The 19,401-nt window shown below is 37.1% G+C and overlaps 2 protein-coding genes across 6 annotated transcripts in view; one reads left to right on the top strand and one right to left on the bottom strand.

Moving 5' to 3' along the window:
• LOC133636328 (gastrula zinc finger protein XlCGF57.1-like) overlaps positions 1-19,401 on the top strand; it is a 346,899-nt gene that overhangs the window by 56,954 nt on the left and 270,544 nt on the right. The gene's annotated exons all lie outside the window — the stretch shown is intronic.
• The window catches only part of LOC133636327 (zinc finger protein 37-like), a 497,781-nt gene continuing 486,839 nt past the window's right edge, over positions 8,460-19,401 (bottom strand). For both annotated transcript variants that reach the window (XM_062030237.1, XM_062030238.1), the window contains one exon: positions 8,460-14,550. In XM_062030237.1, the coding sequence (XP_061886221.1) occupies positions 13,274-14,550 (1,277 nt within the window). In that variant the 3' untranslated portion in view covers positions 8,460-13,273. The remainder of the gene's footprint in view (positions 14,551-19,401) is intronic.

The raw sequence follows: 19,401 nt of genomic DNA, 5'->3' as shown, positions 1-19,401 counted from the left end.
CCGTAAATGTACCCTTTTGAAACAACAGAGGGTGTAAAACACAATCTATTCTACATCTTTCATTAACTCAACTTTAGCTGTCATGCATCTAAAGGATATAAATATCATTCTATGATGTGTCTGTTTCCATCCATCCATCCATTTTCTACCTCTTGTCCCTTTTGGGGTCACAGGGGGGCGGAAGGCGGGGTACACCCTGGAAAATTCCATAAAAACTTTAAACACATTTTTAAATGTTATCCTAATTAAAAATGTATCCTCCAGTTTGTGGCTATTATAAGGCATATTTCCAGAGAATATGCATTTTTACAGCATGTTTTAAAGAGATAGCATTCTGGGTATATTATATTGATCAACTAATTCTTATTTAGGGGGCTTAGTGAGCGGAATAGAGGCGCTCTCATTGACTCCATTGTTAGAATTAGGATAGTTAAGATTTTGCTAACGTTTGTTTACAACTTAGAATGCATAAGAAATAAAAACATGTTATTGTCTTACATAAGGATTGTGAATGATAGGCAAAATAAAAAAGTCTGATCCCCTTTGATAATTTTTCTACATCCTGTGAACGGGTGATGCTGTGGTGAAAGTGAGAAAATAAATACATGTCAGGAAAATGCTAATTTCATCAAAAATGGCTGGCAAACTTTTTAAAACCTGGTTAAAGATTGTTGGTAGTAAACCCAGAGAGGCATGTGTGTGTTGTCAAATGATGTTAGAATTAGCTTTATTATTTGGGTTGAGGGGGCCCCGTCATGGGGCCCGCCCCCGGCCCAGCTCTGACTTGTTGCACCACTGGTCATTGTGATTATATGATATATTCCAAATGGCATTTTCTTGTTATTAGTCAAATATAAAGTTAGTAAAGATGTGAGAGTAAGAAGTCAACAAACCTGTTCTGTGTAACACAACTTGATGTTTCTTGAAAACAGCGTCCAGTAGTTGATAGTTCTCCTCTTTTGTTCTAGAAAGTTCCGCCTCGTATTGTGCTATCGTTCTTTCTAACAGTACAAATATTTCTTCAACGGCAGCAGTTAGTCGCTGATCCACCAACGCTCTCAACATGTGTAATGTAGACATTTTCACACAATCACAACACTTTACTCTCACACTTGATCTCTACTTAGCGATGTGTTGATAACTTCTGTTAGCAGCTAACAAGCTAAGCTAACTAGCGAGCTAAGCTAACTAACAATAAACGAGCACGGGAAGCAGCAAAGTGCTTCTAGCGCATCGAGACCATTTTATCCTTGAATAAAGAATAAAATATGTATTTTATACGACGTAAATATTTCAAACTGGATAAGAAATAATAAGACTGACTTATTAGCGTCTTTCTCCGTCGATGTGCTTTCACGACAGTTAGCACACTTGACGTTACAAGACAGGACTGCTCTGTTCTGCTGCTTTCCGTTTACGCCGGAAGCTGGGAATGACGTCACTGATGAAGAGGTCGTATATAAGATGTTGCCTGCTGTCACTGTTACCATGCTTTTCTTTGCTCTAATATTTATTTCAATAACAATGTGATATCAAATGTTTTGAAATAAATGTAAATTATATAACAAACCTTTAATGATGGTGTTCAGTGGCGCCCCCGTGCGACATTCATTGCAATGACAAGAGTGAAAGTGGTAGAAATTGTAGCGATATTACTGCCTGATTCTTTTAAATCTACCCTTCCACATGTTCTTATTCTTCTTCCCTTTTACTCCTAGATCATATATTGTTATACAAAACATTCAAATATCACAGAGCGTGATGTCGCAGGAGCTCTGTCGTTAAAAAAAAGTCCAGGAAGTGAAGTGAAGTGAATTATATTTATATAGCGCTTTTTCTCTAGTGACTCAAAGCGCTTTACATAGTGAAACCCAATATCTGAGTTACATTTAAACCAGTGTGGGTGGCACTGGGAGCAGGTAATAGTACCGCTGAATACTGGTATCAATAAGCAATATCGATATTGGTATGAATAAAATCCTAACAACATACATCCCTTGTTAAGTGTTCAATGTAATTTAAAAAATTTTGTTTACATTGATTGTTTTCCATAATTGTGATGACATTTATTTCCTTCCTGCCTTGATAGCTGAGAGGATTATAACCAAAACAAAGTTACATTTTAAACAAGAATGTTTACATTTAATATATTTTTCTCCCGGTACTTATTTTTGATAGGTCATAAAAAAATATCAATAATTATGGATATCGACAAATATAAAACACTTATTCCATGATATAGTGACGTAGTCTTCATGATATAGTGACGTAGTCTTCATGATATAGTGACGTAGTCTTCATGATATAGTGACGTAGTCTTCATGATATAGTGACGTAGTCTTCATGATATAGTGACGTAGTCTTCATGATATAGTGACGTAGTCTTCATGATATAGTGACGTAGTCTTCATGATATAGTGACGTAGTCTTCATGATATAGTGACGTAGTCTTCATGATATAGTGACGTAGTCTTCATGATATAGTGACGTAGTCTTCATGATATAGTGACGTAGTCTTCATGATATAGTGACGTAGTCTTCATGATATAGTGACGTAGTCTTCATGATATAGTGACGTAGTCTTCGCGCATGCGTTGATCGATCGTGTCGTGAATTTCTATCATTTTTAAAAAGTGTGAAACATTTGCTCTCATACACAAAAGTCTCTTTCTTGAAGTGAAATCCAAATTCTCACATTGTGTTAATGATTTTATTTTATTAATTTAATCTTGGAAGATTGTACAAAATAGAAAACACTTAAATTATTATATTTATTGGAATTATTTAAGTGGTTTTAAATAATGAGTTCAAGCACAAGTTTATTATTCATTAATATATATTTTTATTTTAATCTTATTCTTATGGTTTCTCATGTTTACTTTGACTTTCTTTAAAAGGTTTTGTTTGTAGGAGGATTGTATTTAATGTGATGTGTTTTATATTGCGGAGTAAAATATTGATAAACATTGACTCATATTGTATTGAAAGTACCTTAATGTGTCTATACATTGTTTATGTATGTTTAATTGTTCAATACAAAATACAATAAATAGTCAAAAGTAGAAGTGGTTTAGTATAATATTAACATAAATAATGTTGAAGTCATATTACATGACATTATATACCATACTTAGACTTAGACTTAGACAAACTTTAATGATCCACAAGGGAAATTGTTCAACACAGTAGCTCAGTTACACTCAAAAAATGATTCAAGCCCTTCTTAGATGTGACACATTTAAAGGCCTACTGAAAGCCACTACTAGCGACCACGCAGTCTGATAGTTTATATATCAATGATGACATCTTAACATTGCAACACATGCCAATACGGCCGGGTTAACTTATAAAGTGACATTTTAAAGGCCTACTGAAATGATTTGTTTTACTTAAACGGGGATAGCAGATCCATTCTATGTGTCATACTTGATCATTTTGTGATATTGCCATATTTTTGCTGAAAGGATTTAGTATAGAACAACGTCAATAAAGTTCGCAACTTTTGGTCTCTGATAAAAAAAAAACCTTGCCCCTACCGGAAGTAGCGTGACGTTGTCAGTTGTTCACTCCCTCATATGTTCCTATTGTTTTCAACGCAGCTAGAGAGATTCGGACAGAGAAAGCGACGATTACCCCATTAATTTGAGCCAGGATGAAAGATTTGTGGACGAGGAACGTTAGAGTGACGGACTAGAATGCAGTGAAATACATATTTTTTTTCGCTCTGACCGTAACTTAGGTACAAGCTGGCTCATTGGATTCCACACTCTCTCCTTTTTCTATTGTGGATCACAGATTTGTATTTTAAACCACCTCGGATACTATATCCTCTTGAAAATGAGAGTCGAGCACGCGAAATGGACATTCACAGTGACTTTTATCTCCACGACAATACATCAACGAAATGCTTTAGCTACGAGCTAACGTGATAGCATCATGCTTTAACTGCATATAGAAACAAAATAAATATACCCCTGACTGGAAGGATAGATAGAAAATCAACAATACTATTAAACCGTGGACATGTAACTACACGGTTAATGCTTTCCAGCCTGGCGAAGCTTAACAATGCTGTGCTAACGACGCCATTGAAGCTAACTTAGCAACTTAGCAACCGGACCTCACAGAGCTATGCTAAAAACATTAGCTCTCCACCTACGCCAGCCAGCCCTCATCTGCTCATCAACACCCGTGCTCACCTGCGTTCCAGCGATCGACAGAAGGACGAAGGACTCCACCCGATGCGTTCGGCGGCCCGGAGACGTAGGAAATCAAGGTGAGGTCGGCGGCTAGCGCGTCTGCTCTCCAACAAAGTCCTCCTGGTTGTGTTGATGTAGTCCGCTGCTAATACACCGATCCCACCTACAACTTTCTTCTTTGCAGTCTTCATTGTTCATTAAACAAATTGCAAAAGATTCACCAACACAGATGTCCAGAATACTGTGGAATTATGAAATTAAAACAGAGCTTTTTGTATAGGATTCTACGGGGTACCATAACTTCCGTTAAACTGACTTCGTCACGCGCATACGTCATCATACCGCGACGTTTCAGCCTGATATTTCCCGGGAAATTTTAAATGTCAATTTATAAGTTAACCCGGCCGTATTGGAATGTGTTGCAATGTTAAGATTTCATCATTGATATATAAACTATCAGACTGCGTGGTCGCTAGTAGTGGCTTTCAGTAGGCCTTTCAATTTCCCGCGAAACTTCCGCTTGAAAACGTCTATGTATGATGACGTATGCGCGTGACGTCAATGGTTGAAGCGGAAGTATTGGGACACATTGTATCCAATACAAACAGCTCTGTTTTCATTTTAAAATTCCACAGTATTCTGGACATCTGTGTTGGTGAATCTTTTGCAATTTGTTTAATGAACAATGAAGACTGCAAAGAAGAAAGTTGTAGGTGGGATCGGTGTATTAGCGGCCGGCTGCAGCAACACAACCAGGAGGACTTTGAGATGGATAGCAGACGCGCTATCCGATGCTAGCCGCCGACCGCATCGATGATCGGGTGAAGTCCTTCGTCGCTCCGTGGATTGCTGGAACGCAGGTGAGCACGGGTGTTGATGAGCAGATGAGGGCTGGCTGGCGTAGGTGGATAGCTAATGTTTTTAGCAGAGCTCTGTGAGGTCCCGTAACTAAGTTAGCCTCAATGGCGTCGTTAGCAACAGCATTGTTAAGCTTCGCCAGGCTGGAAATTATTAACCGTGTAGTTACATGTCCATGGTTTAATAGTATTGTTGATTTTCTGTCTATCCTTCCAGTCAGGGGTTTATTTCTTCTGTTTCTATCTGCAGTTAAGCCCGATGCTATCACGTTAGCTCCGTAGCTAAAGTGCTTGACTGATGTATTGTCGTGGAGATAAAAGTAACTGTGAATGTCCATTTTGCGTTCTCGACTCTCATTTTCAAGAGGATATAGTATCCGAGGTGGTTTAAAATACAAATCTGTGATCCACAATAGAAAAAGGAGAGAGTGTGGAATCCAATGAGCCAGCTTGTACCTAAGTTACAGTCAGAGCGAAAAAAGATACGTCCTGCACTGCACTCTAGTCCTTCACTCTCACGTTCCTCATCCACAAATATTTCATCCTCGCTCAAATTAATGAGGAAATCTTTGCTTTCTTGGTCCGAATCGCTCTCGCTGCTGGTGTAAACAATGGGAAAATGTGAGGAGCCTTTCAACCTGCGACGTCACGCTACTTCCGGTACAGGCAAGGCTTTTTTTATCAGCGACCAAAACTTTATCGTCGATGTTCTCTACTAAATCCTTTCAGCAAAAATATGGCAATATTGCGAAATGATCAAGTATGACACATAGAATGGATCTGCTATCCCCGTTTAAATTTAAAAAAATCATTTCAGTAGGCCTTTAAGTATTGTTGAATTTATTCAAAAATATTTAGTTTTAAAATATACACATATATATTTAATCAGTGAAACATAACATTTCTCATAATTGATCCAATGGGATTGATTTGATGTTGATCAACGCAAAATAAATGAGTTCAGAACTTGGAGCCGCCCTTTGCGCATGCGCATATCTTCTTGGCGGGCATAACTCATTAGCATAACGTCTTCTGGCGGGAGTGGACCACATCAGCAGGAACCGAGAAGGAAGGTGGAGATCGGTCTTTGGTAAGTATTCTTTTTTTTTTTTATATTACTTTAGACTGTACCGCTAGTGTATTCATGCTATATACCACATTTCGTGTATTGTTTGTGGGGGCAAACTTGACTTTTAATGTCTGACTTTGCATGCTAGCTTGGTAACTTCCACCATGGCCACTAGCTTAATAGTCCACACATGAACAGTTATTATATGACATAAGTCAGGCCGGGATGAACGTGAGGAGCAGGAAGATTATTGACGTGATAAATGTCTGCCCGTGTAGTTTGACTTTATTCAATGTGTGTGCTTCCACTGCGCTGCGTGTCAGCTGCGGCCGTCTGGAAACTGCCTGTGTGTAGAATAGAATGGACTTTATTCTCATTATATTTGCATATAACGAGATTAAGGACTCCAATTTAAGGTGCGGTAGTGGGAACAAATACGGGGTAAAAATAAATGACATTACACAAGAGGTAATAAAGAAAAAACTAACAATTAAAATAAACAGACTACTATTCAATAAAAATAATAAGCAATCCTGTACAATATACAAAACACGATAGAAATACAAAATACTGTACAATATACAGAACAAGACAAGAGTACCGGAGTCAAAAATAACAATCAGTGTCGGATGTATTGCACTCGAAGGGTAATATTGCACAGTAGGGTATTAGGGTAGGATATTGTATAGGGGTTTGAGTCTGTGTTTATAAGGATTATGTAGTGTTTTATACCTCATTCAGAGAATTATCTTGCTCTATCGCGAGTGAATCTATTTTATCATCGCAGGAATTTGTTTGTCTCGGCACTCCAGCAGACCGGCTGTGCTCGCAGTGATGCGGAGGGAGACCGCAGTCGGTGGTTGAGGATGGTCGAAGGTGCACGGAGTCTTGATGGACAGGAGCGGACACGCACATTAATGCACACAGATCTGCTTGAAGTTCAGGCACCAGATCTGGTTAGTGTTGTGCTTGCCCTGTTTTGTTGAACTCCATCATCTCCGCCAGTCTCTGCCTCTTACACCCTCTCTCCTTCAGTAAAGCCTCCGATTAAGCAGTAAATGTAGATTCTAGTTTACAGATTGATTGATTGAAACTTGTATTAGTAGATTGCACAGTACAGTACATATTCCGTACAATTGACCACTAAATGGTAACACCCCAATAAGTTTTTCTACTTGTTTAAGTCGGGGTCCACGTTCATCAATTCATGGTAAGTGATTCACTGACCAAGATGGTCAGTGAATACATGCAGGAAGGTTAATATTGTTCCTGTGTGTTTTGATATTTTAATAAAATGGCAGAATTTAAAATAATTTCATGTCTTTAACTTAATTATTAAAACTTTATTGTTTGTCAAATAATTGGTAGTCTGTTCTAAATGTTCAAATGTTATCTTGTTTTATTGGTCAGAGCTTTTATTCAATTTCAACTTGTCTGCATTCTGGTACTTGCACTCACAACTTAATATCTTTTGCAGATTGATCATTTGTTTCAAGCTTGATGTGGCAGCCTCCTAATGTTAAATGTTACCAAACTCCTTGTGGCAGCCTCGTGATTGTAAGTAATATAAATTATGTGTTTAATATCATTGTCATCCTTTTCATGTGATACATGCTAATTCTCTTTATTCTCTATTTCAGGATTATGAATGTGGCAGTGTAAAGAATGCAGTTTGGAACTAGCGAGCAGGTATTTGTTGTTGCAGCATTTTAGGCAGACTCATGGGTATTTAAGGGGCAGTTATCGCTATCCATGTCCATATACACATTGCCCATGCAGTTTTAGTAAGCTACTAAATCATACATACAAAGTTCATGGTAAACAGCAGAAGTAGCTACATTCAAGTGTCATGTGTGCACATGCAAAGACTTACAATTTTGTGTTTGAGCCTTCATTTCTAAGAACAAGAATAGACTGTCGAGTTTCAGATGAAAGTTCTCTTTTTCTGGCCATTTTGAGCATTTAATTGAGCCCACAAATGTGATGCTCCAGAAAGTCAATCTGCTCAAAGGAAGGTCAGTTTTGTAGCTTCTGTAACGAGCTAAAGTGTTTTCAGATGTGTGAACATGATTGCACAAGGGTTTTCTAATCATCAATTAGCCTTCTGAGCCAATGAGCAAACACATTGTACCATTAGAACACTGGAGTGATAGTTGCTGGAAATGGGCCTCTATACACCTATGTAGATATTGCACCAAAAAGCAGACATTTGCAGCTAGAATAGTCATTTACCACATTAGCAATGTATAGAGTGTATTTCTGTAAAGTTAAGACTAGTTTAAAGTTATCTTCATTGAAAAGTACAGTGCTTTTCCTTCAAAAATAAGGACATTTACATGTGACCCCAAACTTTTGAACGCTAGTGTATATATATGGTTAACTTTCCAATCACGTGATACATTTACATACTCATGATACAGAAATGATTGATGTGACAAGCAATGGGGACTTAAAAAAAAAAAGCAAATTGGTATATAACACATTACATATGCATGCCACAAAACAATTAATTTTCTGCTAGTGGTGTTCAGCATTATACCTAACACAAGTGTTCTGTTTTTGTGTTGTTGTTCAGGCCTCCGCCACTGAGGATGCAGAAAGGGACATTGCCCTCACAGTCATGGGATATACAGTACATCATCCGTGGAGATGGCGATAGGCAGCCAGAGGATGTGGGAGTTGTTATCGTAGGCTTTAAAGTCCTGAGCAACGTGGACACCGTCATCATGGGGGTCATAATGATGTTTGGCCTCATTTATGCCCTTGATCTAAACTTTGCAGACAACATTTGAGTTGTTCCAGAAGATCCTAATGAACCTGGATGGGCACAAGCTGAACACAAAGATACAGCAGCTGGAAATCAAGTTGCTTGCATGAGAGGTGAACACTTGTTGACAAAGTTCATCATGGGATCTTTATTTTGGCTTGTATTGTTTTTGCCTTCATTTTCACCCATTTAAGACAATATGACCTACAACATTTTCAACTTGAGAATTGGACTCAGAATGGACTAAGTTCCAGGGAAGAAGAGGCTGTTTACTGAACTGCTGAAGTACACAATCAACATATGAAATGCAGTCCTGGGGAGTGGACAGAGATGACTTTAGGGTTTAGACTGGATGAACTTTACCTCCCCATTTGATCTCTGAGTGTGACTACCCTCCACACTTCTCTCCTCCGTTTCAGCACTCAACTCAGGAGAAATGGATTGATTTTGGATTTGTATATATATTTTTGGAATAGCTAGTACTGTCTCATGTTTTGTTTTTACTTGCTTACATTCAAAGGCTATTTGCTCCTAACATCCCATTAATATCACATTCCTGGTCTGTGAATGTTAACTTTTTCTTATTTATTTTTGTTTCTTGCCAATTTGATGCATGGGAATTTTGTATTTGCCTTCTTTTCTTTTCTTTACTGAATGCAGCTGAGATAGGCTCCAGCAACCCCAAAAGGGACAAGCGGTAGAAAATGGATGGATGGAACTCTAGTACATTAAGGCTAATGGCTACATTAGCACACTTGCGCAGGACTCAAATGTGTTTTTGCAGTTTCCTGAGTGTTCATTGTACACCACTTTAAACTATTTTGGTGAACCATTTCTCGTAAAGTTTGCCTCGAGTTATTTAAGAAAAGGTAAAACTGTTTCTTGGTGTTTTATAACTAAGACTGAGTTCTCTATGCTTTGTATCAAGTACATTTGACATCTTTGTTAATATAAAACTACGTTCTTGATCTGTGTTGGTACACAAATCTGACATCTTTATGTAAAATTGACTTCTTGATGTTTTGTTTTCACTCAAATGCAACATTTTGGTTTGTGTTTACAAGTAACTTTGACTTCTTGTGGTGTTATATTCAAGATTGTTGAATTAAGGATTATTCTACATTAAAAATACCAACCAGGTTTTGTCTGATGTGTTTTTATGGGATCTAGGGTGATTTTTAGCTTGCTTAATTTACAATCAATTTTGAGTTGGGCACATATAAATACATTTCACTTAGTAACCAAAATAATTTCATTTTAGCTGTATTTGTTAAAAATGAGTCTGAAAATCAATTTTGTTTAGTTATTACAATAATTTCAGTTTGGCTTTATTTGCTAAAAATTAGTTGGATTAACACATTTTTGTTGTATTGTGAGAATGTACTAATTTTGAGTTGGGGCAACATATATTTGTTGGATGGAAGTCCTGTCCTCATTTTAATTGAGTTCATCCAATGAGTCATTTTTTTTGAGCGTGTGGTGTCATTTTTCTACCTGCTAAGAGAAGTATTTGATGTTAAATATATATATAATCCTCCATATTGGCAGCCATAGTGATTCATTTATTCAGCAGAGCATTCAAACTTGGATCTGACAAAAAGTAAACACAAATGCTGTCTTCCTCGCTGATAAAACATGATAGCAACATGCATCTGCTAGCTCATGATCGCCCCCACTTCTCAGTGTGGCGAGTTGGAGTACTACAAGAGGCACTCTAATACAGAACTTAAATCTGTATTTTTAGTCTTATTATCAAGGAATAATGAGGTCACACTTATATTAAAACATTAATGCTAACATTTCGTCCAGTAGTGGACCATTAATGCCTGATGATGATGATGATGATGATGATGATGAAGATGTACCTGTGCAAGTGAACAATTGGATCCACAAGGGACAACAACCCTTTCCACAGACTACACACACATCAGAAACATAAATGTTAGAAGCCTACAACAATATATGTGAAGAAGACTTTAGTATTAAAAGTGAAGATGTGAGGTGAAATAAGTAGAAATGCAGCAATAAAAACAAGCAACTCCACTCACGATGGCTCTAAAGTTCAGTGATGTGTTGCTAACTTCAGCATTTTTCTTCTTTGTTGATGTTTTGCAGTAGTTAACATCCATGATGTAACAATGCTGCTAATCTACCAGAGTCCACATTTTGTTAACCATTTTATTCATTCATATGTAAATAACGTCAATAAAATGCAATGGAAAAAATGTGTGAAAAAACCCAAATGAAAATAATAAGATGTCCTCTCTTCAACAATGACAAAATACAATAAAATAGTAGCTGTGGAGTTAAAAACTCAGAAGTGGCAGTAATCCATGCCCTACATGGTCAAAATCAGTGAAAACTACAATTCCCAGAATGCCGAGGTAAAATGGCCGCCAAATGACTAATAGAAGGCAGGTGAAAAGGAAGGAGGTCAGTCAGACTCATTCACCAAACAAACTACATGGAAGGAAGAACAGCAAGCAGCCACAACCGCAAGTTCCACTCAACAAGTTTCTCCAAACACACCAATGGTCGGTGAAAAAGCTTCATTTGATGACCATCGAAATGTTTGTGTGATATGCTTAACTTGAACCTGCAAGCTTGTTAATTAGCTTACTGAACTATCCTCATTTGTTTGTTTAAACTGCTGGCTTCAAGTTAAATTACTGCATTACATCCGAAAACATTGTTTGAAAATAGCTGTGTAATCACATTGTTAACATCTCTGTTTTTGTGCTTTACAACCTACTGATGATTTGGAAGATCAACTGAAATTAAACCAACAATGCTTCAAGTTGGAAAATAAAAAGTTGATCAATTGGAAATCGGGAGTTGTCCCTGGGTCCTTTTTGGAGTAGAAGAGTGGAACTTAACAGTAGCTACATACACTACCGTTCAAAAGTTTGGGGTCACCCAAACAATTTTGTGTAATAGCCTTCATTTCTAAGAACAAGAATAGACTGTCGAGTTTCAGATGAATGTTCTCTTTTTCTGGCCATTTTGAGCGTTTAATTGACCCCACAAATGTGATGCTCCAGAAAGTCAATCTGCTCAAAGGAAGGTCAGTTTTGTAGCTTCTGTAACGAGCTAAAGTGTTTTCAGATGTGTGAACATGATTGCACAAGGGTTTTCTAATCATCAATTAGCCTTCTGAGCCAACGAGCAAACACATTGTACCATTAGAACACTGGAGTGATAGTTGCTGGAAATGGGCCTCTATACACCTATGTAGATATTGCACCAAAAAGCAGACATTTGCAGCTAGAATAGTCATTTACCACATTAGCAATGTATAGAGTGTATTTCTTTAAAGTTAAGACTAGTTTAAAGTTATCTTCTTTGAAAAGTACAGTGCTTTTCCTTCAAAAATAACCACATTTACATGTGACCCCAAACTTTTGAACGGTAGTGTATATAATATTCAATACATGCACACAACTTAAAAAGTAAGTACAGGACAACATATAAGATGAGAAGCACTACATACAACATCAAATATACATTCATATTAAACATGCTGTGTTTTTAAACTACATTTAGCACAATCACAGTTTAAAGGCCTACTGAAAGCCACTACTAGCGACCACGCAGTCTGATAGTTTATATATCAATGATGAAATCTTAACATTGCAACACATGCCAATACGGCCGGGTTAACTTATAAAGTGACATTTTAAATTTCCCACCACACTTCCGGTTGAAAACGTCTATGTATGATGACGTATGCGCGTGGGCTTATTTATTTTGTTTCTATCTGCATTTAAGCACGATGCTATCACGTTAGCTCCGTAGCTAAAGTGCTTTGCCCACGTATTGTCGTGGAGATAAAAGTCACTGTGAATGTCCATTTCGCGTGCTCGACTCTCATTTTCAAGAGGATATAGTATCCCAGGTGGTTTAAAATACAAATCCGTGATCCACAATAGAAAAAGGAGAAAGTGTGGAATCCAATGAGCCAGCTTGTACCTAAGTTACGGTCAGAGCGAAAAGAGATACATCCTGCACTGCATTCTAGTCCTTCACTCTCACGTACCTCATCCACAAATCTTTCATCCTCGCTCAAATTAATGGAGTAATCATCGCTTTCTCGGTCCGAATCGCTCTCGCTGCTGGTGTAAACAATGGGGAATTGTGAGGAGCCCTTCAACCTGCGACGTCACGCTACTTCCGGTACAGGCAAGGCTTTTTTTATCAGCGACCAAAAGTTGCGAACTTTATCGTCGATGTTCTCTACTAAATCCTTTCAGCAAAAATATGGCAATATCGCGAAATGATCAAGTATGACACATAGAATGGATCTGCTATCCCCGTTTAAATAAGAAAATATCATTTCAGTAGGCCTTTAAGTGTTTTTAAATCCCTGCAGCTTCCATGACTGTTACACACTTGTGTCTACTGACCTGATAACTAAACCTGAACATTTTATCACACGCGGAGCAACAAAAGGTTTCTCTCCGGTGTGTGTTCTCATGTGTCTGGTCATGCTTTGCTTTCTGGAGAAACTCTTCTTACAAACAGAGCAATGAAAAGGTTTCTCTCCAGTGTGTGTTCTCATGTGTCTGGTCATGCTTTGCTTTATGAAGAAACCCTTCTTACAAACAGAGCAAGTAAAAGGTTTCTCAACAGTGTAAATTCTCATGTGTGTGGTCATGTCTTTCTTAGTGCTGAATCTTTTAGCACAAACAGAGCAAATAAAAGGTTTCTCACCAGTGTGTATTCTCATGTGTGTGGTCATGTCTTTCTTAGTGTAGAATCTTTTAGCACAAACAGAGCAAATAAAAGGTTTCTCACCAGTGTGTGTTCTCATGTGTGTGGTCATGACTTGCTTTCTGGAGAAACGCTTCTTACATACAGAGCAAATAAAAGGTTTCTCTCCAGTGTGTATTCTCATGTGTGTGGTCATGTCTGTCTTAGTGTGGAATCTTTTACCACAAACAGAGCAAGTAAAAGGTTTCTCACCAGTGTGTGTTCTCATGTGTGTGGTCATGACTTGCTTTCTGGAGAAACCCTTCTTACAAACAGAGCAAGAAAAAGGTGTCTCTCCAGTGTGTGTTCTCATGTGTATGGTCATGTTAAGCTTTGTGGAGAAACTCTTCTTACAAACAGAGCAAGTAAAAGGTTTCTCTACAGTGTGTGTTCTCATGTGTGCGGTCATGTGTTGCTTTGTGGAGAAACTCTTCTTACAAACAGAGCAATTAAAAGGTTTCTCTCCAGTATGTATTCTCATGTGTCTTGTAAAATTACCCTTCTGTCTAAATGATTTCCCACATTGAGAGCAGTCAAAGTGTTTGTTGTTAGTGTGATGTCTCGTATCACCTTTCGAGTCATTTTGACTCTCCAAAGGTTTTTGGATGTGGTCACTGTGATCAGAAGAGTGTGACATCATGTGGTCCATGTCTGACAGTGGAGCAAAGATGCTGTCTGGTTCTGACGTCATATCTTCACAATGCTCTCCATCAGCTTCTGTGATGTGTTGACTTACAAGCTCCGCCCCTCTGTTCTCCTCACTTTGACTGTGATGAAGCTGTAAGGACTGAGCTTCATCTTCATCATGAAGCTGCTCCTCTTTAATGTGGGAGGGGGCCTGTAGCTCCTTCTGTCCCACACTGGTGTGCCACTCCTCTTCGTGACTCCCCGCTGACACCCGCTGGACGTCTGCAGAACAAATGAGGTGTTACTGTATTGAAGTTTGCAGTATTCAAACTATTGACATGTGAGCTAGGCCAAATAGACAGTGATGGGCAAGCTACCTGGACAATGTAGTAAGCTAAGCTACAAGTTACTCTCAATTAAATGGAGCTAAGCTATCCTCAGAGAATTGTAGCACGCTACACTACAAAAGTAGCTTGCCACATCAAAGCTACATTTAACAGCATGTATATATGTGTATATATATATATATGTATATATATATATATATACATATATATATATATATATATATATGTATATATATATGTATATATATATATATATATATACATATATATATACATGTATATATATATATATATATATATATATATGTATATATATATGTATATATATATATATATATACATATATATATACATATATATATATATATATGTATATATATATATATATATATATATGTATATATATATATATATGTATATATATATATATATATATATATACATATATACATATATATATATATATATATATATATATACATATATATATATATATATGTTGGCCCACATGTATAATATCAATGTTTATGTTGTCCATGGAAAGAAGTTAGTAAGAAGCAAAAGAAAAACAACCAACCATGGATGACAAAAGGACTGAAAAATGCTTGTCACAAAAAAAAGACATTATATGGAATATTAATAACACAGACATCTATAGAGGCAGAAAATAAGTATAATAAATATAAAAACCAGCTAATTGGTATACTAGGAACATGTAAGAAGGAATACTACAGACAATTATTAAAGAAGAACAGAAACAACATGAGAGCAACATCCTAAATAGCATCATTAAAAATGCTGCTAAGAAAGATTACCCCCAGTACTTTCTACATGGAAATACAAAAAATGACAATATGAACCAAATAGTTGAACATTTTAATGATGACTTTGTTAATATGGGAAAAAATGTGGAAGAAAGATTTCCAAATGCAGATGATGGATCAGTTGAGGACTTGAGTGAGCTCATAGACAGAAATCCCAATTCCATGTTTCTTAAGAACGTGACAAAAGAAGAAATAATCCAAATTGTAAAACATTGTAAATCCAAGACCTCAAGCGACTGTCATGGAATAGATATGGTAACCATAAAAAAGGTTATAGAAGACATTTCAGAACCTCTGACATATATCAGCAACGTATCATTTCTAACCGGCAAATTCCCTGACAAAATGAAAATTGCGAAAGTCGTACCAATTTATAAGAATGGAGACATACACCAGTTTACTAACTACACACCAGTTTCATTACTTCCACCATTCTACAAAATCATGGATAAACTATTCAATAGCTGATTAGATTTATTTATCAACAAAAGTGGGACGCTGGTGGAGAACCAATATGGACTCCTAGCAAATATCTCAACATCTGGTCAACATATATACAAACCTGGTTTCCATATGAGTTGGGAAATGGTGTTAGATGTAAATATAAACAGAATACAATGATTTGCAAATCCTTTTCAAGCCATATTCAGTTGAATATGCTACAAAGACAACATATTTGATGTTCAAACTCATAAAAAATTTTTTTTGCAAATAATCATTAACTTTAGAATTTGATGTCAGCAACACGTGACAAAGAAGGGAAAGGTGGCAATAAATACTGATAAAGTTGAGGAATGCTCATCAAACACTTATTTGGAACATCCCACAGGTGAACAGGCAAATTGGGAACAGGTGGGTGCCATGATTGGGTATAAAAGTAGATTCCATGAAATGCACAGTCATTCACAAACAAGGATGGGGCGAGGGTCACCACTTTGTCAACAAATGCGTGAGCAAATTGTTGAACAGTTTAAGAAAAACCTTTCTCATTGCAAGGAATTTAGGGATTTCACCAACTACGCTCCGTAATATCATCAAAGGGTTCAGAGAATGTGGAGAAATCACTGCACGTAAGCAGCTAAGCCCGTGACCTTCCATCCCTCAGGCTTTACTGCATCAACAAGCCACATCAGTGTGTAAAGGATATCACCACATGGGCTCAGGAACACTTCAGAAACCCACTGTCAGTAACTACAGTTGGTCGTTACATCTGTAAGTGCAAGTTAAAACTCTCCTATGCAAGGCGAAAACCGTTTATCAACAACACCCAGAAATGCCGTCAGCTTCGCTGGGCCTGAGCTCATCTAAGATGGACTGATACAAAGTGGAAAAGTGTTCTGTGGTCTGACGAGTCCACATTTCAAATTGTTTTTGGAAACTGTGGACGTCGTGTCCTCCGGACCAAAGAGGAAAAGAACCATCCGGATTGTTATAGGCGCAAAGTGTAAAAGCCAGCATGTGTGATGGTATGGGGGTGTATTAGTGCCCAAGACATGGGTAACTTACACATCTGTGAAGGCACCATTAATGCTGAAAGGTACATACAGCTTTTGGAGCAACAAATATTGCCATCCAAGCAACGTTACCATGGACGCCCCTGCTTATTCCAGCAAAACAATGCCAAGCCACGTGTTACATCAACGTGGCTTCATAGTAAAAGAGTGCGGGTACTAGACTGGCCTGTCTGTAGTCCAGACCTGTCTCCCATTGAAAATGTGTGAAGCCTAAAATAGCACAAGGGAGACCCCCGGACTGTTGAACAACTTAAGCTGTACATCAAGCAAGAATGGGAAAGAATTCCACCTGAGAAGCTTCAAAAATGTGTCTCCTCAGTTCCCAAACCTTTACTGAGTGTTGTTAAAAGGAAAGGCCATGTAACACAGTGGTGAACATGCCCTTTCCCAACTACTTTGGCACGTGTTGCAGCCATGAAATTCTAAGTTAATTATTATTTGCAAAAAAAAAATCAAGTTTATGAGTTTGAACATCAAATATGTTGTCTTTGTAGTGCATTCAATTGAATATGGCTTGAAAAGGATTTGCAAATCATTGTATTCCGTTTATATTTGCATATTACACAATTTCCCAACTCATATGGAAACGGGGTTTGTATAAGACTGGAGACAAACATCAATTTACAAATTATAGACCTGTTTCTTGACTTCCACAGTTTTCTAAAATCATTGAAAAAGTGTCCAATAACAGATTAGAGAGTTCCACAAACAAACATAGAATACTAGAAGAGAACCAATATGGATACACAGCTAATGTTTCAACTTTGATGGCTTTAATTGAAATGACAGAAGAAATGAGCAATGCAATAGATAGTAAAAAATGTGCAGCAGCAGTGTTGTTGGATCTAACTAAAGCATTTGACACAATTAATCACAATATTTTCATCCAAAAACTAGAAGGATATGGCATCAGAGGGTTGGTCTTAAACTGGATAAGAAGTTATTTAACCAACAGGAAACAATACGTGAAGCTAGGCCAACACACTTCTACAACACTAAATATATCCTGTGGTGTACCTCAGGGATCAATACTAGGACCTACATTATTCAATCTCTATATAAATGACATTTGTAAAGTTAAAAAGATTTAAAGTTAGTATTATTTGCAGATGACACAACAGTGTTTTGTTCAGGAGAGAACACACAGAAGATAATACAAATAATAACAGAAGAAATGAACACATTAAAAAGATGCTTTGACAATCTTTGAATCTCAGTAAAAGTAAAATAATGCTATTTGGTAACAGTAGAAGGGAAAGTCAAACACAAATACAAATAGACGGAATAGAAATTGAAAGAGTAAATGAAACCAAATTTCTAGGTATAATAATTGATGATAAATTGAACTGGAAATCTCATGTAAAAAATATACAACATAAAGTAGCAAGAAACACGTCAATAATGAATAAAGCAAAACATGTTCTAGACCAAAAATGTCACGACTTGGTCCTTGGCGTGGATTGTTTTTCCGAGGTGCAAAGCAACTTGACTGGACACGGCTTGGAGGTGAGTACATAATTAAATATGAGGACAATAAAAAGGAATAAACAAAAGGCGCTCTCAGAGGAGGTAACAAACTTGGCTATGAAACAAAAGACATGCACGTGGGCACAAAAACTATGAACAATAAACACAAACTTACTTGACATAGAACATGGCATGAAGACACAATCATAAAGAGGGCAGAGAATAAATGTGCAGAGAAGGTGATGTCGCCAGGAAGACCAACAGAAAAAGACAGATTTAAATAGTGACATGATCAGTGAAAACAGGTGTGTGACTCAAAACGTGAAACAGGTGCGTGACAGGACAGGTGAAAACTAATGAGTTGCTATGGAAACAAACAAACCAGGAAGTGCAACCAGGAACCAAAAAGAGTCCAAAAAACAAACACATGGCCAAAACAAAACATGATAAACAGACATGACAAAAAATGACTTCATATTCTCTACTGCTCACTAGTTTTACATATCTGACTTATTGTGTAGAAATATGGGAAATAACTACAAAAGTACACTTCATTCATTAAAAGTGTTACATAGTCTGTTTTTGTCAAAGCATCTTTTTAATTTGTTAATTTCTTCTGTTATTATTTGTATTATCTTCTGTGTGTTCTCTCCTGAACAAAACACTGTTGTATTATCTGCAAATAATACTAACTTTAAATCTTTTGTAACTTTACAAATGTCATTTATATAGAGATTGAATAATGTAGGTCCTAGTATTGATCCCTGAGGTACACCACAGGATATATTTAGTGTTGTAGAAGTATGTTGGCCTAGCTTCACGTATTGTTTCCTGTTGGTTAAATAACTTCTTATCCAGTTTAAGACCAACCCTCTGATGCCAGATCCTTCTAGTTTTTGGATGAAAATATTGTGATTAATTGTGTCAAATGCTTTAGTTAGATCCAACAACACTGCTGCTGCACATTTTGTACTATCTATT

Source organism: Entelurus aequoreus, linkage group LG20, assembly GCF_033978785.1.
Source record: "Entelurus aequoreus isolate RoL-2023_Sb linkage group LG20, RoL_Eaeq_v1.1, whole genome shotgun sequence".
Taxonomy (NCBI): Eukaryota; Metazoa; Chordata; class Actinopteri; order Syngnathiformes; family Syngnathidae; genus Entelurus; species Entelurus aequoreus.
The sequence above is the reverse complement of the archived record's forward strand: the minus strand, read 5'-3'. Positions and strand labels throughout refer to the sequence as shown.